Consider the following 23,936-nt stretch of genomic DNA (forward strand, 5'->3'; position numbering starts at 1 on the left):
TTATTTTTAAGTATATCCTTTCTACTTATTGTCACAGAGTATGTACATAACTTAATCATCCCCAATTTCCAGGTTGGGAAAGAGCAACTTTTGAGCCTCTTGTTCTCCCTTTGGTATCTGGTTTTTTTCTGCAGTAAGACCAGAATAACCTTTTAAAAGAGAAAGCTGAAAGAAAATAGTCCTGAGGTCAAACAACTGCACTGATCTTAAGGAGTTCTTAAGATAAATTGAGACCTTCCAGGTCCTTGGCACCATGAAACGTGTCATAATTCAAGCTGCAAACGCTCCAGAGTTCAACTCAAATTTGTTTTAGTCACTGTTTGTCCTGTGAAATGTGTTTTGTTTCCTAGACAATCCCAGCCAGACCTTTGGTCAGTGATCCAGCCATTGTCACCTATTCCTTGGCATCTGCACATCCCAGTTCAAGTTCACTTCCTGCATTTTCCAGTCCTGAAGGTCAAGGTCCAACACAACCATCCCTTCAAACCCAGGCTGGAGCTAAGGCAGCACCTGCCACTGCTGAGGCTTGTTCTGCAAGTGGTGGATCCGTGAAAACACATCCCCAACCTCCAGAGGGATCATATTCCAATAAAATCCCATCACCTCACCCATCAGGGATTTCTGGAAGTGCCACTCAGCCAACCCAGAACCACCAGGATGCCTCAGCTCTGCAACCAAGGCCTCCTGCACTTCCAAACAACAAAAAGCTTCCAAAAGCACTGGAAAATATTATTGCACAGCTCCAGAGTATATTCCCAAACTACAGCAGGTATTGGTTGGAATGAGTGGAATGTTTTAATGGGTGTAATAAGTTCTGCACAGCCAGGGATAAAGTACAACAGGGACTGGGTTTGTTCTGTTTCCAAGGGCCTGGAGTGACAAGACAAGGGGGAATGGGTCAAACTGACAGAGAGAAGGGTTAGATGGGATATTGGGAAGGAATTGTTCCCTGTGAGGGTGCTGAGGGGCTGGGATAGAATTCCCAGAGAAGCTGTGGCTGCCCCTGGATCCCTGGAAGTGTCCCAGGCCAGGTTGGAGCAACCTGGTCTAGTGGAAGGTGTCCCTTCCCATGGCAGTGGTTTGGAATGGGATGATCTTTAAGGATGATCCCTTCCAACCCAACCACTCTGTGATTCTGATTATTGTTTAGGGTTTTTTTTACAATAAAGGCAGATCCTGGTTACTAAGAGTTCCTGGAACAGGCACCTGCTCCAGTTTGTGGGAGAAGTTGGTGTTTTTAAAGCTTTTCTGGTGGGAATCAAACATGGAGCCTCCAGTGTCGTGTTACCAGTCATTGATCCTTGTTTTTCCTGTCCCTGCAGTTCAGATTTCACTGGTTTTATAAGAGAGGTACAGAGAAGAAATGGGAACACCCTGTCAGGTCTGAGCTTTGATGAGGTTCTGAACCGAGTGACGGAGCTGATCCTGGACCGGCAGAGCCAGGTATGAGGGGGTGGAGCCACTGCCTCTTCCTGGGAATCTTCTGACAGAGGGAATGGAGCAGCACAGCCCCAAACTACACAAAGTGCCCTTTGCCATCCAGCTCTAAATACAAACTCACTCCAGATTCCTTTCTTTGTCTGTTCAGGCACCAACTTCAGCAGGGAGAGTCTCTGCTCCAGCAGCCCCGACCGGAACACGGAGTCGGGAAGCGGCTGCAGAAGGAAATGCCCCCAGTCCCTCCAGAGCAGGACCTGCACCTAAAAACACCTCAAATAAAAACCCACCTCAGCCAAACCTCCAGCCCTGGGGGAATGTTGGAGCAATACCTAAAGCTAAATGGAAAAAGCAGGACAATGCAGTAAGTTCTCCTCTGTTCCAGCGAGGTCATTGCCATGTGCTCCTTCCAAGACACGAAACAATTGGGGTGTTGCTGGGGAAAGAAAGTAACTGGCTCATTTATTCTGTGTACAAAAGCTTCAATAGACCTGGTTAAAGTTAGTAAACTAATTGACTTGGTGGAATTTGCTGATTAATTGCTGCTGGCTTTCCAATAACTGAGCATTCCATGTGCAGGCCTCCGGCGAGGATCCCTGCACGATCTGTCACGATGAGCTGAGCAGAGACCCGTGTGAACTGGAGTGTGGGCATCATTTTCACAGAGAAGTAAGTTGTGGGCTTGTTTTCTGAACTCTCCATTTACCCCTCAGTGCTTAAACAACTGGGCACAGTTTGCTTTTTTCCAGCCTTTGCACCCCAGACTCCCCCTAAGAGCCAGTTTTACTGTGTCAGGAAGGTTTAGGGTTTTTTTAAAGTAAAGTGATAATTCATCAGAGTGAATTTAAAGTGAGCCTTCAGAGATTAAATCTGGATTGTTTGCAGCAGTTATGGACTGAGCTATCCCTACATTTGCCACCTGATAGTGGGACTTCATGGAGTAAAAAAAGTCAGGATTATATTAGAGTAACTCCATGTTCTTGTCTGTGACTTTCCCCCTTTGCCTTATTTCTTCACTGCTGATTTCTTCTTGCAGAATAAATGGATCAGAACTGGAGAACATTTTTCTAACCCCAGCCTTTGCCTCCTCCCTCTCTCCCTGCCCTTGCAGTGCATCAGAACGTGGCTCAAGGAACATTCCAGCACCTGCCCCATCTGCCGTGTCCACGCCCTCCTTCCTGAAGACTTCCCTGAGCTTCCTGCATGGAACAAGTGCACCTAGTCCTGGCTTTATTTCAACACTTTATAGTAATAATCATCATCATAATCATCATAATCAGATGCAAAGTGGCTGCAGAGTAACCCCAGAGCTGAGGGACAGCACCAGGCCCCTGGTTTTATTGGCAGTGGTGACAGAGCTCAGGCTGAGTTGGGATTTAACACTTGGCATTAAGGCCCAGACTCCAAGATCCAGCACTTTTCCTGGTTGCTGCCTAAATGTGGGAAGCTGATGTGGTTCAGCGCTGGCAGCACACAAAACAGGCCTTTGTTTGATTTTTTTTTTTTTTAATTTAATTGAAAAGTAGCAAATCTATTTTATCTGAAAGGCCAGAGCATAATTCCTGTGAAGAGGGAGCTTTCCCTCAGGTTTATTCCACACTGCAACCAAATTCCAACATCAAACAAGCAGGAGACCCAAATGCAGAACTGGAAGAGCCAAGATATTCCCTTCCTCTGGCATCAGCAATTCCAGTTGAACTGCAGGATTCCAGTCAGGCTCTTTTGAGTGCAGTTCATCCCTGCAGCTCCTCTCTCTGCATAAATTCAAATTGTTTAAATACTGACTTTTAGTAATTTATTGAAGCAAGAATTTTAAAGTGTTCATGTGAATGGAGCTGGAGTACAGTGGATCCATTCTTTAAAGGATTCTTTAATTCAAACCCTGAAAATAGGGTTTGAATTCCCCCCCACTGTTGAAGAGCTGATCTGTTTAAATGAGAAGGACAGGATTTTTATTTTGGCTGAAGCAACATCTGTATTTTGTGCAGGAAGTGGTCACCAGTGAGGGGCAGAATTTAAACAGCTCCAAGAATGGTTTTCCCACTGCCTTGAGAGTCTGAGCTTGCCAGAGCACCTTCAGCACTGTCACATTTGCCTCCAAGAGCCAAAAAATGAGGAGTAGAGACTGAAAATCTCAAACTGAAAATCAAATGTGGCTGTTGTCTGACTCCAGGCAGCATTAACTGGATTATGAGCTCATTAGCTAATTCTAGGGATCACTTGTTCCCCCCAGTGATAAATATCCTCCAGCTGAAGTTTTAAACTACTCTGTGATTAATCAGTGTATGAATTGGCACTTGAATAAGAAATTAAAATTACTGCTGCAGCTCATGCAGGGTTGGGCTTTGTGTAATATTTCTGCTGTCTCAGTTATGGGTGAGTAAATAATTCCATGGAGCCTGAGGAATTCCAGCACTTGCCTCCTTTTCACCTTCCAGTATTTTTGGGGGGTTGCAGCCTCCCTGATCCAGGTGCTGGGGCTGCTCTTTCCACATCCCTTGGGACAACAGGAGGTGGAAGAGCTGCTCTGGGGACTACAAAGAGTGGCTTCCACTTCCCAAAAATCACCCTGTACCATCCCCTGCTCTTAGGGAAAAGTGTGAAGTTTTAGTAAATGGCACTTTTTCCCCCCCAGTAAGAGACTGAAATAAAAATTCCAGCTGTTGCTCCCTAAAACGCCAGGGCCACCCCTGGAATGACACTGTCCTGCTTGGCAAAGCTGCTGGATAAAGCCAAAGGAAATGACTTCAGGCACTTTTCTTAATTCTGCCTTTTCAGGAGCTCACTTTTACACTTCCAGTTCCCCTAATACGTTATACCTGAGCCTGCCTTTACCCCACAGGGAAGATTCATGGAAAAATTCACAATTAAAATCAACTTGTGGCTGTTCCATTAAAACAACCCCAAAATCCACAACCTGTTTGTGTTGGGAAGGTTCTTTCTTGCCCATAAAGTTCCTTTAAGCTGCACAGTTACAAACAGGTGAATTTATTCCTCCACCACAGACTCATGTTCCCAATTTGACCAAAATTTCCTCGGTATTACTTCACTTCTTTCACACTGATCCCACAGCAGCACCTCCCAGTGTTGTAGCACCACTTTTTATCCCTTCCAAGACCCTATTTATCATTATATCACAATTCCCATGCCCTCCCAGTATGGATATAACAGGATTCAACAGGTTTGAGGGGGTCTTCAAAGGGTTTTGGAACAAATATGGTGGAATTAAATAAGGAGAGAAACTTCCTACATACTTACACAGCAGTTGTAGAAAGCTGCAAAGTCATTCCCTCAGGATTTGCCTGAGGAAAAGTGGGGATAACGTGGTTGTTGAAGGCAGAAGGATCCCTGCCAAGGCTGCCTGGATTGGGAAGTCCAGGTGGGGTCTCTGGGAAAGATGACCAGAGAACTGAAAGCACAAGGAGGACCCAAAAGGAGTGAGGTGGCTCCAGCTGGAGTCAGGCATGGATAAAGTTTCACTTCTCCTCTGAAGAATTTGGGCCTTTTCCAGGAAGTCCTTCCCTGGGTCTTTACATCCTGCAGAGCTTCAGTGGGAAGTTCTCAGTGATGAGATGGTCGTCGTGCAGCAGGACCACGATGTTCACCTCAAACTCTGGGAGAAGGGGAAAGGAAAAGGGAGAATTCCATGTCAAACTGGATCCTGCCAGCAGGATAAAGGGCAGGAGCTCCTGGTCTCACACAGGGCACTGCCCCCCAGGCAGAACCTGATCCCACAGCTTGGATCATTCCTAGAGAATTCCTGCCTCGTTCTAATCTTTGGGATTCCTCTGCATTCAGTTGTCAGTGATAAAACTGTGACACAAAAGTCTTTTGGACAACAGAGTTCACACGTCAAGGAGCAAAATGTTTTGGGAAAGACACCTAAACATGGTGTTTAGAAGCAGGGAAGTGGGAGAATCCCAGGAGAGATTCCTCCCCTGTTGCCAGCATTTAACAGCCTCGGGAAATGAAACTGGAATACAACAGATCTGCCAAGTCTGGAATAAAAATTCCAGAAGAAAATCTACTCTTTAGACACCATATTGTGTCATTCAAAGCCAAAATCCAATGTGAGATCAATAATCAATCCCAAATGGAGACAAGACAAAGCCAGGCAGAGCTAATAAATGAAGGGAGGCAGAAATCAAAATAAACTGAAAATAACTGCCCTTTTTTTAGAGTCTTTGTAACTATATTAAGATACTTCTTATAAATAAAAGTAGCTCCCACACTAACAATTTAAATTGCTATTCAAGAGCTAAAAATGGCAAAAAAATAAGTAAGAATATTATTTTGGGGAAAAGCACTGCACACAGATTCTGTACCAAGATTCCAACAGGGTGGAGGGAAGAAATACAAACTAGCCAAGTGATTCTTGCAGTAATTGTTTGAGCAAGTGAGGAAAATCCTCATTTTCTTAAGAAAAATGCTGGATTTTGGCCACAATCAGCAGGGAGGAGCAGGTGGTGTAGGTCAAGAAAAGCAAAGTTACACCCAGACCAACCTTCCTGCTTCCAGGGCTTCCAGCAGGAGAGTTGGAAACAGAACAGAGAGGAAATGGAAAGAGGGGGTTCTCACTGCTGAGGAAAAGAGGGAATTTTATTCTTGGATTATTATTCAAGTGTTAAATTATGTGCAACTTTTAGCAGGGAAAAAAAAATGACCTGCATTCCACTGTTTCTCCTGCCCCTTTATCATGGAATTCTGTCAGTCAGAAGTAGTTTAATGGTTGCTCAGGGGTTTCTCTTGGAAATGTTTGGGCTGTATTTTCTCAAATCTGTGACATCCTCTTCAGGAAGCCTCTCCAGGGAAACACCAGGATGTGTTTCCAGGACCAGGATGTCCCTGGTCCTTCCTGCAGCACCGGATTGATCCCGTTACCTGCCAGAAGCTGAAGGAAAACTAGAAACTCGTCCCTGATGGAAAAAAAATGCCTCCAGAGCATCGAGTGCCACACACTCACCAACTTTGAAGTTGGTTGTTTCCAGGGTGGGGCAGGTGAAGAGCCTGGGGAACACCATGTAGATGGGGATGGGGAGGCCCCTGCAGACGTCGCCGTCGGCGATCTGGATGTTCTGGATCTCCGTGGCATCCCGGGCATAACCTTCAGCACAGCCTGGGCAAGGAGCAGAGGCACAGGGAGAGCAGGGAAGAGGTGAGAGAAGGCAGCAAAGAGACACTGGGGTTGGGGGAAAAACTTCTGAGCTGCAAGTTAAGGATCACGGAGTTATTTAAATGAACTGGAGTTGATTAAATTCCACCCGAAGCGCAAACCGTGGTTTTGAAGGTCTTTTTAATGCTCTCTGGCTTGTCACAATATTCCAGATTGAAGGTGAACAAGCACAGGAGGTGATTCCTGCGGGCTGTTCCCTACAATTTTCCACGGACAGGGACACTCACCACAGGTCTCCACTCTGACCAGCTGCAGCTCGATGCTCTTCACGGCGGCCTCGGCGCTTTCCACCACCAGCTCCCCCGTCAGGGGCTGGGTGATCACACAGTTGGTGGAATTGAGGTGCCCCCTGATCAGGAATTTGGGGAGGGAGGCTCTCTGGAAGAGATGGAATCACAAGGATATTCTGAGCTGGGAGGGACCCACAAGGATCACCCAGGCCAACTCTTGAGGAAGAGACAGCGTTGGAAGAGCAGACTAAGGAAAAAAAAAAAAACCACCTTACAGAGAATTATCCAAATGTGCAGGAAATGCCCCAAAGTTCCAAGGTTAAGAACTCAGGAGTTCAGAAATGAGCTTCAATAATTTTTTCAATCTGTATCCTTACCCATCTGCATTAGGGCATCTCCACAATCCTCTCCCTTGCCATGCATCCTTCCTGCCCATTCCATCATCCCAAGGGATGGATTTTCCTGGGATGAACTGACAGCACTTGGCCATTACAATTCATCCAGGAGCTGGAACCTCGTGGTGAAGGAGGGAGACTGGCAGGAATAGAATCCCAGGATGGTTTGGGTTGGGAAGGACCTTAAAGCCCATCCAGTGCCACCCCCTGCCATGGGCAGGGACACCTTCCACCAGCCCAGGTTGTTCCAAGCCCTGTCCAACCCGGCCTTGGACACTTCCAGGGATCCAGGGGCAGCCACAGCTTCTCTGGGAATTCTATCCCAGCCCCTCACCACCCTCACAGTCAAGAATTTCTGCCCAACATCCCACCTAATCCTGCCCTCCTTCAGGCTTCCCAAAGCCCCGTGAGGATGTAAAAAAATGGCACAGCCAAGGACCAAAATACAGATTTTTTAAGGGCTTTTGGCTATCCATGGTATGAAATGTTTTCCTTGGCTCCACTGCCTCCTTTCACTCAGGAAAAGGATACAAATATCCAATGGTTACTGAACAAAATTCCACCTTGAATTGGTCACCATGACATGAAAGATGAGGCAGAATCACTTTATTGCTTAGAAAAGTGAGAAAGAAGGGGGTAAAAAGAGCTGATTATCTGCAGGGCAGCATTTAATCATTCCCCTGGTCTCACTCAGAATCACACAAACATTTAAAATAAAAGAACAGCAAATCATTTTACCTCTTTAACGTTTTGCAGAGTTTCAGGAGTGATTGTGAAATCCACAGGGCTGGGCAGCAGCTTCCCCTTCTGTGACTGCAAGGAAGGACAGAGTTAAACTGGGAGCTCTGATCCACAAAACGTCCAGAGAAGATTAAAAAACACAACACTTGGCTGCTCCAAACCAGCTGGAAAAGCAGGAATACACTCCCTATCTAAAGCAGGAATACACTCCCTATCTGAAGCAGGAATACACTCCCTATCTGAAGCATACAGTGTGTTAGAGGAAAAAAAAAAAATTCATGTTTTCTAATGTATAAATAATTTCATTTTACACGTCCCTGGAAATGTTTCCTTTCATTATTAAATTTGGGCAGGGCCAATGAGTTGTATAAACTCTCCCTCCCTCTCCTTATCCCCCACCAATGGGCTGGACTGGAATTCTCTGTTAGGATCTGCCCTCACTCCTTAAGAATTCCAAATAGCTGCTGCTGCCCAGCTGCAAGATGGAAGAGATTAGCAAAAGATTGGCTGTGTTTGCCCAAAATGACAAATTCTGGCAGAGGAGAAGCTTAAGGGAAATGGTGCATTGAGCACTGACAGTGAGAATTATATGTTCAGTAAAACCTCATTAATTCCCCCTGACTGAGAGATTCATGATTTACTGACTTGTGATCTCAGAAGTGCTGTAGTGGGAACAAGAAATAAAACCAGGAAAACTGCAGGATATGTAATTTTTCACTGTTTTGACAAGTGTGGCTCACTTATAATGTAATAATGGACCAATAAAATGTAGCATAATGTATTTCAGGAAATAATGAAATCTTACCATAAACTTGTTTATGACACCAAACTAAATCTTTTAGAAAGGCATTACAGAGCTAAAATAACATATTTCCACCACTGGTCACAAGTAAAACAAAAGATTCTTATATTCACTGTCCTGTTGGAGTTCAAAGGAATGATACAAACAGGATGTTCCAGCGAGTTTTATATGGAACAAGAGGTGTTTAATTAGGCCTGTACTGTCCTGAGCTGCTCTGGACAGGCACAGATCAACATAAACCAGACCCAAATCTGATACAGGAACTTCAAACAACCAGCAAAGCATTTCCTGGGAGACAGTCAGACCTCATCCTACAGGGATTAGGTATTAGGGACAATTTTTTCCCTGCCAGAGTGGTCAGGCCTTGGAATAAATGTCCCAGGGAGGTGGTGGAGTGGCTGGTTCTGGAAGTGTTCCAGGATGTGGTCCTTGGGGTCATGGATTAGGGGTGATTCTGGTAGGACTGGATGTTCCTCAAGGTCTCTTCCAGCCTTGATCCTGGGATTTCCAACCTGATATTGGAGTCAGGGCTCTAAATCAAAACTATTCCTCTGAAGAACAGAAATCAGGAATTTTTCTCTTCCCCACCAGACCCCCATTTCCAGGACAGGCACTGTGGGGGCCTCAAACCTTTGGCTGAGAACTCCTGAGATAATTTGAAACAGTGTTCAGAAGAATGACATCATATTTATCCAACCCCTCCACTGTTCCTGAACTGAGAGGATGAATAAGAGAATAAACTCAGGGCAGTGTAAAACCATCTTAAAATCCAAATCCTCTGTGTCCTATTTCCTTTAAAATCAAAAGAAATGGGTTGTTCTCATCAGAACTGTCAGCTCAGCTCTTTGGAGTGGGTTTGTTTTGGGGTTTGCTTCCTTCCCTCAGATATTTTGGACAGTGCTGTCCTGTGCAGAGCCAAGAGCTGGGTTTGATGATCCTTGTGTGTCCTTCCTAACTCAGGATACTCCCTGATTTTACACTTCTACCATCCCACGTGTCACTATTACAAATTCCGTGGGTTTACTTGGTTTCCTAACCTTCTAAACTTCACTTAAAGTGGAGAAAAAAACCCCCCAAAATCTCACTTACCAGGGAGTGGACAATAAATTCACAGGTCTTAGTCAGGTCCTTCGCCAGCAGAGACCGTCTCATGTCACACCTCAGGGTGTACTGGTGGGAATGGGATGACACAGGGAAAAGAAGAGCTTTAATTCAGATTTATTCTCTCTCCAGTTCAGATTTATTCTCCCTCTTTCAACTTTTCATCCTTTTTGTTGCCTCTGTGCAGAATGCTGCTGCTCAGGGTGATTATGGAATTGCTTTTCCCCCCCTCTCCTCTGGATAAGGGATTATTGACACAATGTATTCACAGCCCCCCTAATTTGAAATTTATTGCAAGGGTTGAGCTTAAGTGGTAACAGTTCTGTGGGTATTTAATGGGGAACTGTCTTTAACCACACAGCTGAGCTTAAAGTTTGCAGTGAAATCAGGCAATGACGTTAATTTGCTGCCAAATTCCTCCCCTAAAAATGGGAGCCATAAACCAGCAGCTGAAAACAGTTATCCCAGTAATCCCACACTTCAGCATCTCTAACAAAGCCTCTGAGTGTCCTACCAGGACAGGGAATTTGTTGGGATGGGGGTTTTGTCGTGGTTTGGTTTGAATTCCTTCTTCCCAGAGGAGGAATTGGCAAAAAGAGGTGCCCTCAGAGCAGGGATTTGGCTTCCTCACCTCTCCTTCACGGCCCCAAACTTCCCCATCAGTGGATAATTAAAAGGTCTCTGCATGAGAACAGAGACTTGAACCCACAACTAATCCCTAAATCAAAAAAGAGAGGCTTAATTAAACTGCCCAGGCCTTGCACAGAGGTTTAGGAAGTGTCTCTTAACCAGCACCTCAGTGTTACATTTTCCTCTTCAGGAGAGCAGGACTCAAAAGTTTGGCTGAAATCGGAATTATTCATTTTTTAAATTGCATTTTATCCCCCAGCTTGTCCAGAGAAGCTACACAGAGGAGAGAGGGAATGACAGAACAAAAAAAATATTCCCCATTTAAAGAGCACCTTAAAGCAACTGCTGCTGATCACAGCAAGTTATTTGGGATATGGGAAGCAACTCAACCAGTTCTGCACCATTTCTGACATGCCCACCACAAAAAACAAATGTTCCTTGGGGAAGAAAGCCAAAACTGAAAAAATAGATGGGAAATCCTTAAAAAAAAGACCAAAGAAACAATGGATTTTTTTTCTTTTAGTTACTTCTGACAGGCTAATGGGGGGTGTTGTAGTTAGGTTGGTTTTTTAATTCCAGACTGTAATAAAAGAATTAACTGTCTAACACAATATTTACCCTCAGAGACGGGTGAAGAAAGGCTTTCCCTCAAAAATAAAACCAAAACAACCCCCCAAAGAAACCCCTAAACCAACCAACCCACTTATGGTACTACAATTTTTAACCAAAAAAGGTCCCATCTCAAACTTTGTGGTGGTTCCACAAGATTCTGTCAACAGCACAAATCCCACAGAGATTTGGGCAGGGAACGTTATTCCTCATGGGAAAGCAAACAACCCCTGGTTTGGAAGCTGCCACGAGCTCTCAACACTTTGGTTTGAGTTTTCAGGGTGAGATTACACATTTATTTTGAACAAACCCCCACTGGGTGCAGCTGTTTTGCAGGAAGGGGATGGACACAGTTGCCTCCAACACAAGGAGGGATCAGATACAGGATGTCAGAGTTGTGACAAGGTACAGAACACCTTCTTTGGGCCATCATTCCTTAAAGGTTGACAGGATAATGATGTGGAAGGCTCAGTCTCCAAACTGAGAAAACACTCTGCCCTGTGAGAACTTCCACCCCCAAACTTTATCCTCAATTCCCATGGATTAAGAGATGCTTTAGAACACATTCTGCAGCTGAAAGGGTAGATTTTTATGGAGAGAAGCTTACCTGGATGTTAACAAACACACCATGGTATGTCTCATACAGGACTTTGTTCCCCTTCATGTGCAGTGGGAATTCAAAGGGAATTTCTGTCTTGCCACTGGGAAGCTTCCCTGGTTTTACCATTTCAATAGTGCTGTTAATAATCTGAATAGGCTGCAAAGAGAAATGTTAAGGAGGTTTAGGTCGAAACAGAGAACCAACAACATCCACCAAACTCTAACAGACTTCCTGGTTTTCCAGAATCTCAGGTACCTTTCACGGCACACAGTGTTGGGATATTTCTTTACAGTGAAAAGAAATATTAATGTTTTCCTCAAGACAATCATTTGTGGTCTGTTTTATGGCTGCATCACACTGATGACCAAAGATATCCAGGGAGCTCCACAGCAGTGTCTCCAGCACTCTGGAAAGTGGAGCTTTGCTTGGAGGTGACTCTTCTTTTCTCTCTGGAATTTTATTATTATTTTCCCCAACGTGAGAAAGATGTGGAGCTGTTGGAGCAAGCCCAGAGGAGCCCACTAAGTTGATCTAAGGGCTGGAGCAACTCTGCTCTGAAGCCAGGCTGGGAGAGCTGGAAGGGTTCACCTGGAGAAGAGAAGGATCCTTCCAGGGCCCCTTCCAGTGACTAAAGGGGCTCCAGGAGAGCTGGAGAGGGACTTGGGACAAGGGATGGAGGGACAGGACAAGGAGGATGGCTTCAGACTGCCAGAGGGCAGGGATAGATGGGATATTGGGAAAGAATTCTTCTGTGAGGGTGGGGAGGCCCTGGCCCAGGTTGCCCAGAGAAGCTGTGGCTGCCCCTGGATCCCTGGAAGTGTCCAAGGCCAGGTTGGATGGGGCTTCGAGCAACCTGGGCTGGTGGAAGGTGTCCCTGCCCATGGCAGGAGGTTGGAATTGGGTGATCTTTAAGGTCCCTTCCCACCCAAACCATCCTGTGATTCTGGGATCTCCAGCTAATGCTGAGCATTTCCCTGCTTTCCCCCTCATTTCCATGCCATGAAATCCTTTGACCACCTGAGAGCCATTAAGGAAAGATTTCCTCTGGGAAGAGAGAGAGAGTTTTTGTGCTGAAAACATCAAGCTGTGCAGGTCTTACCTTGACAGAGTTGTAGAAAGCCTCAAACACCCCCACACTTTTGGCACTGAGCTGCAGATTTACTGACCCCTCCATGGTTAAGGAGATTCCCTGGTGCTGGACTGTGTCCTTGCTTGTGATGACCACAACTCCAGAAAGAACTTCCTGATGGGAGAGAAGACAACGTGAAAACATTTGTTTAAACCCATTTTTTTCCAGAGCTGTTGGCCAGGCAGCGTGTAACTGATCTTCAAACTCGAGGAAACTGTTCCCAAAGAACGGTGTAACCTCGTCAGGAAACACAAAGAGTGATGATAAAGGAATGTAGGGAGAGAGCTCTGCACTTCTGGCTTGTTTTCCTTAAATATATCATCCTCCTCTTTGCAGAAGGGCTTCAACTTCTTCCCAAACTTTCAAGGTCTTCCTCTCCAGGAAGATGAAAAACACCCTCATCGACAACAATCGGGTCAGTTGGCAACAGACAAGTTCCATTCCATGTGCTAGAATAAACTTCCAGGAGGAATTGTCCCATGGAAAGTGGGATGGACAGCCATGGGAGAGGGAAGGGAAGGCACAACCAAGAAGGTGTGACTCAACTCAAGAGTGGGGCAGAATAGACTTAAAATACATAAACAAAATACACAAATCAACAGTTGCTCTGCCACAGGAACGTGGAGAAATACTTTCAAAGTGTATCTGAATCCAAGGCATGAGTTGTGTGACTCCAGGAATGTGTCACTTCAACCCAGGAAGGATGTTTTGTGCACAAAATATTCTTTTGCTGCATCCTCAGAGTATCAGCTCAGGAGTTCTAACAGTGAGAAACAGGAGAGTGCAGGGGAGCAACACATGATTCATTTCACATTCCCCACGGTTCATCATTCCCCTGTCCAGCACCAAAAAATCTGCTTCAATCCCAAGCTCCATGGAAAAATTCACAGCTGGAAAGGGCAGCAAGTGATGGACAAGCTGAAAAGTTCCCAGGGGATAATCTTCTCTCCTGCTCCTTCACCAGGCAAACAGACACCAAGGTAGAGCTCACTCCAAGCAAGGGAGAATTCCCACTGCCCTTTCTCCACCTAACCAGCTCAAACCAGGACCTCCTGTTGGAATTTTGGCAGCCTTTTGTCTTTCCTGGTGGTACAGGATGCCAAAAATGGGTCAGGGGGGGCCTGAGGAAGAAGGGGGCAGGAGAACATCCGGCAGCAGGACCAAGGCTGGAAAGAGGATGTGCAGCAAGTGGGAAATGCCAGGGCAGGAGGCACGAGCACAAAAGGACAGGGAAGAAAAGCTGACCTAAATTCGGCTCTGCTCTGCTGAGGGGCCTTAATTAGCACAAGCAATTAGGTTATTGCTGTGAAAAACGAGTCCAGCTCAGCCATGAGAAGTGAGGACAATCCTGAACACAGGAACTGCTTTAATAAAGAAGTTTCCCACCACACAGCAACAGCCTCTCCCAGAGCTGCTGCCCACACACTTCCACATGGGAAGGGGGCACGTCCTGGGGGCAGAAAGGAGAAGGATGACTTGAAGTTAAATAAGAATTTTTCGCTCAACGTTTCTTCAAAAATGGAAAACCAGCTCAAAATCCTGTCCCTCTGCCCCTCAGGTGAGACCCCCCTGCAGAGCTGCTCCAGCCCTGGGGAACAGCACAGCAAGGACATGGAGCTGCTGGAGGGAGTCCAGAGCAGGAACCAAGAGGATCCCAGGGCTGGAGCAGCTCTGCTGGGAGGAAAGGCTGGGAGAGCTGGGATTGTTCAGCCTGGAGAAGAGAAGCTTTGGGGGGAACTGATTGTGGCTTTCTAGGACCTGAAGGGGCTCCAGGAAAGATGGAGAGAGACTATTTCCAAGGGCTGGAGCGACAGGACAAGGGGGAATGGGTTCCAACTCACAGAGAGTAGGGTTAGATGGGATATTGGGAAGAAATTCTTCCCTGTGAGGGTGGGTAGGGGCTGGGATAGAATTCCCAGAGAAGCTGTGGCTGCCCCTGGATCCCTGGAAGTGTCCCAGGCCAGGTTGGATGGGGCTTGGAGCAACCTGGGCTGGTGGAAAGTGTCCCTGCCCATGGCAGGGGGTGGCACTGGATGATCTTTAAGGTCCTTTCCAACCCAAACCATTCCATGATTTACAACAAAAAGCCTTTACAGGTCACCAGAGTGGGGAAAAGGGAAGAAGGATGAAGAAGACACTGTAATGTTTCCTTAAGGAGTTTCTGTGCCAGCAGATGATGTTTCTCTGTGAAGGGGGATAAAGTCAATTCTGTCTGGTCTCCAGAAGTGCTACTTTGCCCTTTTTTGTGTAAAACCAGGGCCCCCCCTAAGCACAAACCTGTCAATATATTTGTCCTTCTAAAAAGTACAACTCAAAGGACAGAAGCTCACCAGGATGTTCAAATACCTTAAGAGTTAACACACAGTTTAGGAGGAAACTTTACTCTTCCGACACGTTCGCAAACATGACCATTTCTGAAGTATACAAATGCCAAATTTCCCCCCCAAACCTGCACACATTCCATGCCTAATTAGAGATCTGCACCTCCTTTCTGCCCCTATAATATTCCCATTAAAAATCCCTGTTGTATTCGTGGTGCACAGCTCTGCATCAATCATCGTGTTTTCACCTCAGACCTCCAAATTCCAGGCCCACTTAATGAATTAAAATTACAAACCTTTCCACGTGGAGTTAAAGGGGAAGCCACAAACAAAACTGACAGATTGACCAGAAATACCCTAATTTTAGCTTAAAACAGAAGGAATATCCCTTTCCCATATTCAAAAAAATATCCAGTTAAAAGTCAAGGGGAGAAACTGTAAATCCAGTTTTCCCAGCACGAAAACCGTTCAATAAATGGAATTTCTGGGGCATGGAAAGGATTTTTATGATACAAGTGTGTGGCTGGATGGACAGGAAAAAAAAAAAAAAAGACCTGAACATTTCTGCTGGAAAACTAAATATTTCTAGATAAATAAGGATAAAAATTAAAAATATTCCTTCCTTTCCTTCCCTGTCTTTCCTTCCCTTTCCTTCTGAGCCCTGCTGGCTTTCCCAGAGCCTGGTCAGGGTCCTCCCGTGGTACCCAGGGGAAAGAAGGACAAAAAGCATCCTTTAATCCCAAAGACAATTCCCAAAATCCCAGAGCTGAGCTCCTGTTGGCTACAGGAGACCCGCGGGAAGCTGTGCCAGGGTTGGGGAGGAGGGAAAGCTCCGTGTAGGGAAACAGGGAAAGCTCCGGGAAGGGATATGGGGAAAACTGGGATGGGGCACAGAGAAAGCTCCGGGCTGGGGCACAGGGAAAACTCTGGGACACAGGGAAAGCTCCAGGTACTGGGAAAGCTCCGGGACACAGGGACAAAAAGCTCTGGGACACAGGGGAAAAGAGCTGAGGGATACAGGGGAAAAAGCTCCGGGACACAGGGGAAAAAAGCTCCGGGATACAGGGGAAAAGAGCTCCGGGATACAGGGGAAAAGAGCTCCGGGATACAGGGGAAAAGAGCTCCGGGATACAGGGGAAAAAAGCTCCGGGATACAGGGGAAAAAAGCTCCGGGATACAGGGGAAAAAAGCTCCGGGATACAGGGGAAAAAAGCTCCGGGATACAGGGGAAAAAAGCTCCGGGATACGGGGGAAAAAAGCTCCGGGATACGGGGGAAAAAAGCTCCGGGATACGGGGGAAAAAAAGCTCCGGGCTGGGGTACAGGGAAAGCTCTGGGTAGGGACATAGGGAAAAGATTCGGGACGCAGGGAAAACCCTGGGACACAGGGAAAGCTCCGGGACACAGGGAAAGCCCTGGGACACAGGGAAAGCCCTGGGACACAGGGAAAGCCCTGGGACACAGGGAAAGCCCTGGGACACAGGGAAAGCCCTGGGACACAGGGAAAGCCTTGGGACACAGGGAAAGCCCTGGGACACAGGGAAAGCCCTGGGACACAGGGAAAGCCCTGGGACACAGGGAAAGCTGCGGCACCGCAACGGCTCCGACAGGAGAGGGCGGACGCCGCCGCTTCCCGAGGAATCCCGCCTTCTCGGATGGTCCCGGGAGATTCCCAGCGGGAAGCCGGGACCCGCAGCCGGGCCGCGATCCACACACGGAATCCCAGGATGGCCGGGGTTGGAAGGGACCTCCGGAGATCGCCCAGGTCAGGGCAGGGCAGGGCCACCTGGGGCGGGTGACACAGGACCGTGTCCAGGTGGGTCGGGAATGTCTCCAGTGAGGAGACTCCACATCCTCTCTGGTCTCTGTTCAGTGCTGGGTCACTGCCCAGCAAAGAAGTTCTTCCTCATGTGGAAGTTCCAGGTGGAACTTCCTGGGCATCAGTTCCTGCCCGTTCCTCCTGTGCCATTGCTGGGCCCCCCCGAGCAGAGCCTGGTCCATCCTCTGCCCCCTCCCTGCAGACCCTACAGACATGGGGGAGGTCCCCTCTCAGTGTCTGCTCTGGAGGCTGAACAGCCCCAGCTCCCTCAGCCTTTCCTGCTCCCAGAGATGCTCCATCCCTTCGGCATCTCCGCAGGAGAATCATCTTCCAGCAGCTCCATGTCCCTGCTGTCCTGAGGAGCCGGAGCCGGACCCAGCCCTGCAGATGTGCCTCCCAGGGCTGGGCAGAGGGGCAGGATCCCCTCCCTGACCTGCTGGCGACGCTCTTCCTGATGCCCCGCAGGGCGCCGCTGTCGCGATACCCTCACGCCCGTGGGTCGGTCACGCCCTCTCCCCCCGCGCTAAGCCCGCGCTATGCCCGCGACAGACGCACCCCATCGCGATAGACCTTCCCGGCCCGCTTCACCCTCACGTCCAGCACCGTCCCCATCGCCCCGGTCACGTGACGGCCCCGCGCCCGCACACGTGACCGGGCGGGTCCCTCCTCCTCCTCCCCCCCCCAACATCCGGGTCCCCGGCTCGTCACTTCCCAGACGTTGACGCCGCTTCCCGCCCGGCCCCGCCCACCGCGCGGTTGTCATGGCAACGCGAGGGAGGGCCCGGGTGACGCGACGCGTCCTCCTTGTAGAACTACAGCTCCCGCCGTGCTTTGCGCGCCGGTGCGGGAGCCCTGCGTGCTTCGCGCGTCGCGGGGGCTGACGGGAGTTGTAGTCCAGGTACCGCCGTGGCGGCCGTGGCAGCGCCTGAGCCCACGGTCGGACAATGGAATCCCGGGAAAGGCTTCGCTGCCCTTAAATTTATCCCCCTGACTACACTATACAGTCTCAAGAACCCATATATGCCAGTAGTGAACTTATCCCTGCTCTAATCACACACGTGATTCATCACATTGAATTTCCAGGCACGCCCCCGGCCTCTGCCCTCAGAGTTCCCTGGAACTTGTCCCGATAAATTTAGGAAGGCGATTAAATGACTTGCAAAATACGCAGGGAGGGAATTCGCATTAAAAACCCGAAACACAGAAAGGCCCGGCGTGGAAATGCGCCTGGTGCAGTTTGAGTGCTGAGAAACCCTTCAGTCCCTCCCAGGTGTGGCCAGGGAATTCCCGTGATTCCAGCGGAAACAGAAGTTGTCCATCGGCGGAATCCCAAGTCCCGAAGTAAACATCTAAAGCAGGAGCCTAGCTGTGAATTTCAGTACTTTCCCAAGCCATTATTCTCACCTAATTCTTCGCACATCACTCTCTAAACAGCCAGGGCAGCCTCCCCTGGGGTGTTACAGCACAAGCTCCAGTGTCCAGTGTCATTTTTAAGTGGGAATTCTTAAATTCACTCTTAAACTATGGCTTGGTGAGGGAGCAGGGATGGTGACAGATTCCTGCTCTTTCTTTTGCCTTTTTTTCCCCCCTTTTTTTACCTTTTATTTTTTTTTCATTAGCAATCAAAGTAACTGAAATTCTGAACAAATCAGAGTCTGTGCAGCTCAGGGAAAGCTGGTTCTGCTGCAAGGAATGTGCCTAAAGGGCACAGCTGAAGGGGCACGACAAGTTTAGGTTGCCCAAAAAAATTGTGGATGCCCCTGGAAGCGTCCAAGGCCAGGTTGGACAGGGCTTGGAACAACCTGGGCTAGTGGAAGGTGTCCCTGCCCATGGCAGGGGGTGGCACTGGATGATCTTTAAGGTCCTTTCCAACCCAAACCATTCTATTTTCCAAGAAGACATTGGATGGTTCAAACAGATACCCAGGGAACTGTTCCCATTATAGATTTCTTAATCTTATTGCCAGAGCTTGTTTTCTTGGCCAGAGCTTGTTTTCTTTACCAGAGCTTGAAGACTTGTCTCCTGGCATTTTTATTCCTGTTCTCCATGAAAACAGGGGAATGCAAAACCATTTAGAAATTAGGGAATGAATAAACCTTTCACAGACTCCGAAGTTCTACATATTTAGTTTTATTATCTAGGATAAATCACTGCAGTTTTTTAACCTTGGTGTTTAGAGGTAGCTAAGTGTACATTTTCTGTACATTTTCTTAAGTTTCACAAAGTTAAAATAAATAAAAAAATTAAAATAAATAAAAACAGAGTCCCTGCCAGTGGTGGGAGTACCTGGAAGAAGGTTCTGTCCTATTCCTCCTCATCCCTTCAGTACTGAAACCCATCTGTGCTCCCTTCCTCCTGGAATGCTTATGGAAAACCCAGCAAAACCCAGTGCACATTCCTGTAATGAGGAGCACCTTTTGTTTTGGGAAAAGAAGTGAGATATCAAAGTCATCTCACAATTCAGAGAAAAGAGGGAAAGTGGTCAGTGTAAAGAGAAAGGAGCATTTTACTTTGATTACTTATATTAGCCACTTACCTCATGTAGCTAATTGCTGTTATTAGTTAATGTGGGGCAGGTAAAAGAGGGATTTTTATGTTTTATTTTTTACCCCAACCAAGGAGAGCTCCAAAAAAAACAAAATACAAGCCTGGACAGTACAGTTGCTTCTGAGCATGTTGTTGTTTTTTTTGCCATCACTTTCACAATCCACTGTTTTTCTTGGAAAACTTTTTCCAAGGTACTTCAGTTACTCATTTCTAGGAACTGGAGCCTCGTGTCCAGAAAAAGCTCCCGTTGGAACAGGCTGTAGCTGCCCCTCTGCTTAGCAACAGACATCCCACAAACAAACCCTCGGGATCCCAACGAATCCCTGTCCAAATTCAGGCTCTGCCCTGACAGTTCAGCACCCTCAGGGTGGTTGGTTTTACAGAAACAATCCCAGAATGGTTTGGGTTGGAAGGGACCTCAAAGATCATCCAGTGCCACCCCCTGCCATGGGCAGGGACACATTCCACTCTTCCAGGTTGCTCCAAGCCCTGTCCAACCTGGCCTTGGACACTTCCAGGGATCCAGGGGCAGCTTCTCCAGGAATTCTATCCCAGCCCCTCAGCACCCTCACAGGGAACAATTTCTTCCCAATATCTAAGTCTGCCCTCTTCCCACTCAAAACCATTCCCTCTTGCCCTGTCACTCCAGGCCCTCATGAAAATTCCCTTTCCAGTGACAGGATTTTCTTTTGGTTGGTCCAAGTTACAAGTTTTCTTTACAGAGTATCCACCTCATACTGAATTATTTGGGAAGGCTTCATCAAAATGAGACAGTTCAAGCCTCAGAGCAGAGGCTGGAATGTTTGGCACCGAGCCCTGTCATTGTCAGGAGCCTGCTGTGTCCGTCCACTCGAAAAATCCACCCCAAATTTGGACAAATGGTGAGACTGACAATTTTAGGCTTTCTTGGGCATGAGAATTCCTTCAGGAAATCACAACTAAAGGGGAAATGGGCTTCTCAGTGGAATATTGGTGCCCACAGTCTGTTTTTTTAACATAGTTTTATTTACTTCACCTGCAGAGCTGCTCCAGCCCTGGGGAACAGCACAGCAAGGACATGGAGCTGCTGGAGAGAGTCCAGAGCAGGAACCAAGAGGATCCCAGGGCTGGAGCAGCTCTGCTGGGAGGAAAGGCTGGGAGAGCTGGGATTGTTCAGCCTGGAGAAGAGAAGCTTTGGGGTGACCTGATTGTGGCCTTGCAGGACCTGAAGGGGCTCCAGGAAAGCTGGAGAGAGACTATTTCCAAGGGCTGGAGGGACAGGACAAGGGGAATGGCTTCCAACTGACAGGGAGAAGGGTTAGATGGGATATTGTTGTTTTCAAGCTTTGCTGAACCTGAACTGAATAAAACAGCTCTAAGAACAAATAAACCTAAACAGAAACCAACTGGAAAAATTACATGAACTTCAGTGGAATGATGCACACATTTGTTTTATGGAGGTACCTGATCATCAGAGAATCATGGAATGGTTTAGGTTGGAAGGGACATAAAGATCATCCAGTTCTCCTCCCCTGCCATGGGCAGGGACACCTTCCACCTTCCTACCTGATCTTCTTTGGTACCTTATTTTAACAAATGTATTTAAATTGTTTAGAATAATCAGATTTCTATATTTGCCTCCAGCCAGAGCTGCAATATATGGATTAGTTGATATGGAATGACAGCATCCCTCACTCGGGATACACAAAGGGAAGCTGAAAGAGACTTTTTGTTCTGCTTTTTTCACAGTTTTGAAATCTTTGCTCAGAGAGAACAGCAGTGCAGAATCACAGAATCATGGAATAGTTTCAGTTGGAAGGGACTTAAGGAATTCAACAGGAGAAGTTTTAGAAAGTGATGACAAAAAATGCACCTGTGATTTCTCTGCTTGCCTTCAGAACCATGTGGAGCCCACAGTGTTGGAAGAGTTTAGAGATGATTAAGTCTAATCAAACAGTAATTTGAAATATTATTCCTATGTTGGACAATGTTTCGATCACTTCATGGTTTATATAAGCACATTTGATGAGCTGAACATTGTTTTTCAGAGCACCTGAGTGGAAAGGCTGTGCTTTACTCCTAAGTTACACCGAGGAGTTAATAGAAGAAATAACTGATACACTGAACTACAGGAAGTAAATTAAAATTCATTATCTCTGGTGGAGAAATCCCACCAAATCCCAGCACTGGAGCACATAAATAGTGGTGATTCTGAATGCCTCAGAAAAGAGGAAGATAATAATAAAGAAATTAAAATATCTGCACCACACAGAGGGACTGCACCAGACATTAAATCTTATCAGTGTTCTCTAAAACATCCCCCACTGCACTGGAATTCCTTTTGCATTAAAAATTATCCTTTAAAGTGTATCAGATTTAAAAGAACTAATGACAAAAGACCACTGAAGGCAACAAAATAAACTGGTTTGTTCCCATATCAAGGTGAGAAAAGCTAATTGAGATGAAACTAAGCTGAGGAAAAGTCCAGACAGAAGGTCTAAAAAGCCAGATTTTGTGTCCTGTTAAAATTGAGAGAGGTACAATAAAAGTAAATAACACCATAAAGCAAAATATTGATCAAGGAATTTCAAAGGTAAATAAGAATGAACTAATTTTCCAGCAAAAATGCACCATTTTTAAGTTTACAGTTTAAAAGGGCTTGAACTGACTGAAAGTTGCACTGAGCTTTACTTGAATCAGCAAATAAGGAAAATAGTGTTATGAAACATGTAGGGGATGACAAAAACCAGTGGATAAAACAAAACAAGTGATTTAGATAATTAAAAAAAATATTGGAAGAGTTTGGTGGGGAAAGAAAATAATGAGTGAATATCCTAAAAAAAAAAAAGTACTTAGACATCAGAAAAAAAAAATAAAATAAAAGAAAGGATGAGTAATTTTTCCCAGTGCAAAAAGTTGTTTCTGGGTGTTGTGATATTCTAAAGGCTGATGTGCAGGTTGATATATTTGCAAATATTGTGGAAGGAAAGAAACTCGTAACAAAATGGTCAATTTTGCAGCCTTGTGTGTGAGAAATGATGGATGTGAAGGAACTGGTTGGGAAGTTGCCAGATAACTATGGTGGGATCCAGGTATTGGAGAATAAAACCAGTTCAGAGCTGGAAATGAGTTGATTCTGCCAGCAGCAATAAATTGTAGTAGGCTGTGTTAAAAAAGGTGATGTCTTTTAGGAATGTTAAAATTATATTAAAATAATCTTGTAAAATATAATAAATAATGTAATAATAATAATAATAATGAAAAATTAATGTGTGAAATCGACTCTTTGAGTGCTGATAGGCCTTGTAAAATAATTTGGTGTTTATACTGAAATAATATAATATGAATTTGGTAGTTATATTGAAAACATCGACACTCGTATTTAACAAAAAAGGTGGTGCCCAAAATTTATCTGGGAGGCAAATATTCCATAATATTTTTTGTGACAAAAGCTCGAGTCAATAAACTCACCATTTTGATCTCACTTGGTACTTTATTCCCTGGGTCACTAAAGTTTTGCAGTGACCTCAAATGAGACAGAAACAGAACAATTTTAAATTTAATTTTTTAAAATATTGATTTGGGACCAGGGCAAATAACTTGTATCAGTAACTGATACCCACCCCCCCTCAGCTGTTTACATTTTGCTGTGATATAAATAACTTTTAAAACTCCCAGTCTAAAATTACAGTTTCTGGATCAGCTTTTGTCCACTGATGTGTGTTCCTCCTCGTTGTAAGGAGTGTGTAACTGGGTGTGCAGGTTGATAATTAATTAATGGTAATTAATATTCACATCCTGGCTGTTCTGATGATTGGAGCCACCTGAGACAGACACACGTATTTTTTTAGTTTTCTTCTTGTCATGTAGGAGTAAAACTGTGTAACTCAGTCCCTAAAATATCTTTTTCCATTGGCACATCACAGATATGAGATACCATCCCAAAAATGTCGAGGGCTGTGGTTTTTGATGCCACACTTTAAACTGGAGGAAGGGACAGTATGGAAATTATTTTTAACTTCCCTGTGAGGTTGGATGAGGCTCTGAGCAACCTGGTCTGGTGGAAGGTTGGAATTAGATCCAAGTCCAGAAGAGGAGTTGGGTTTTGTAAGTAATTCCTCATCTCAGTTCTCAGACTCACAGAGTCACAGAATCCCAGGATGGTTTGGGTTGGAAGGGACCTTAAAGATCATCCAGTTCCAACCCCTCTGCCATGGGCAGGGGCACCTTCCACTAGACCAGGTTATTTTCATGTTTTCCTCTCTCAAAGTGAAATATTTACAATATTTCCAAATCAGACCACTCATGAAATAATGAGCTGGGCCCTGTTTCTGAACTGGGAGGTTATTTTAGATGTAAATATTTCTACCCCAGCCCCGTTCCCTTGTCTGGACTCGCTCCAGCCCCTCAATGTCCTTCTTGT

At 46.1% G+C, this 23,936-nt stretch overlaps 2 protein-coding genes across 8 annotated transcripts in view; one reads left to right on the forward strand and one right to left on the reverse strand.

The window, feature by feature from the left end:
• TTC3 (tetratricopeptide repeat domain 3) overlaps nt 1–5,066 on the forward strand; it is a 52,473-nt gene extending 47,407 nt beyond the window's left edge. For all 7 annotated transcript variants that reach the window (XM_032680984.1, XM_032680987.1, XM_032680988.1 and 4 more), the window contains 5 exons: nt 351–769; nt 1,323–1,443; nt 1,589–1,801; nt 2,017–2,106; nt 2,549–5,066. In XM_032680984.1, coding sequence (XP_032536875.1) covers nt 351–769; nt 1,323–1,443; nt 1,589–1,801; nt 2,017–2,106; nt 2,549–2,659 — 954 coding nt within the window. In that variant the 3' untranslated portion in view covers nt 2,660–5,066. The remainder of the gene's footprint in view (nt 1–350; nt 770–1,322; nt 1,444–1,588; nt 1,802–2,016; nt 2,107–2,548) is intronic.
• On the reverse strand, nt 4,410–17,662 carry VPS26C (VPS26 endosomal protein sorting factor C). Its single transcript, XM_032680991.1, has 8 exons — nt 17,543–17,662; nt 12,819–12,962; nt 11,726–11,875; nt 9,868–9,948; nt 7,974–8,048; nt 6,838–6,988; nt 6,401–6,553; nt 4,410–5,050 (listed from the first exon to the last, which is right to left on the reverse strand). Exons 1-8 carry the CDS (start codon nt 17,597–17,599, stop codon nt 4,968–4,970), a joined length of 894 nt encoding a protein of 297 aa, XP_032536882.1. The 5' UTR covers nt 17,600–17,662; the 3' UTR covers nt 4,410–4,967.
• Between the last annotated feature and the right edge of the window lie 6,274 nt (nt 17,663–23,936).

This window comes from Chiroxiphia lanceolata, chromosome 2, assembly GCF_009829145.1.
Source record: "Chiroxiphia lanceolata isolate bChiLan1 chromosome 2, bChiLan1.pri, whole genome shotgun sequence".
Classification (NCBI taxonomy): Eukaryota; Metazoa; Chordata; class Aves; order Passeriformes; family Pipridae; genus Chiroxiphia; species Chiroxiphia lanceolata.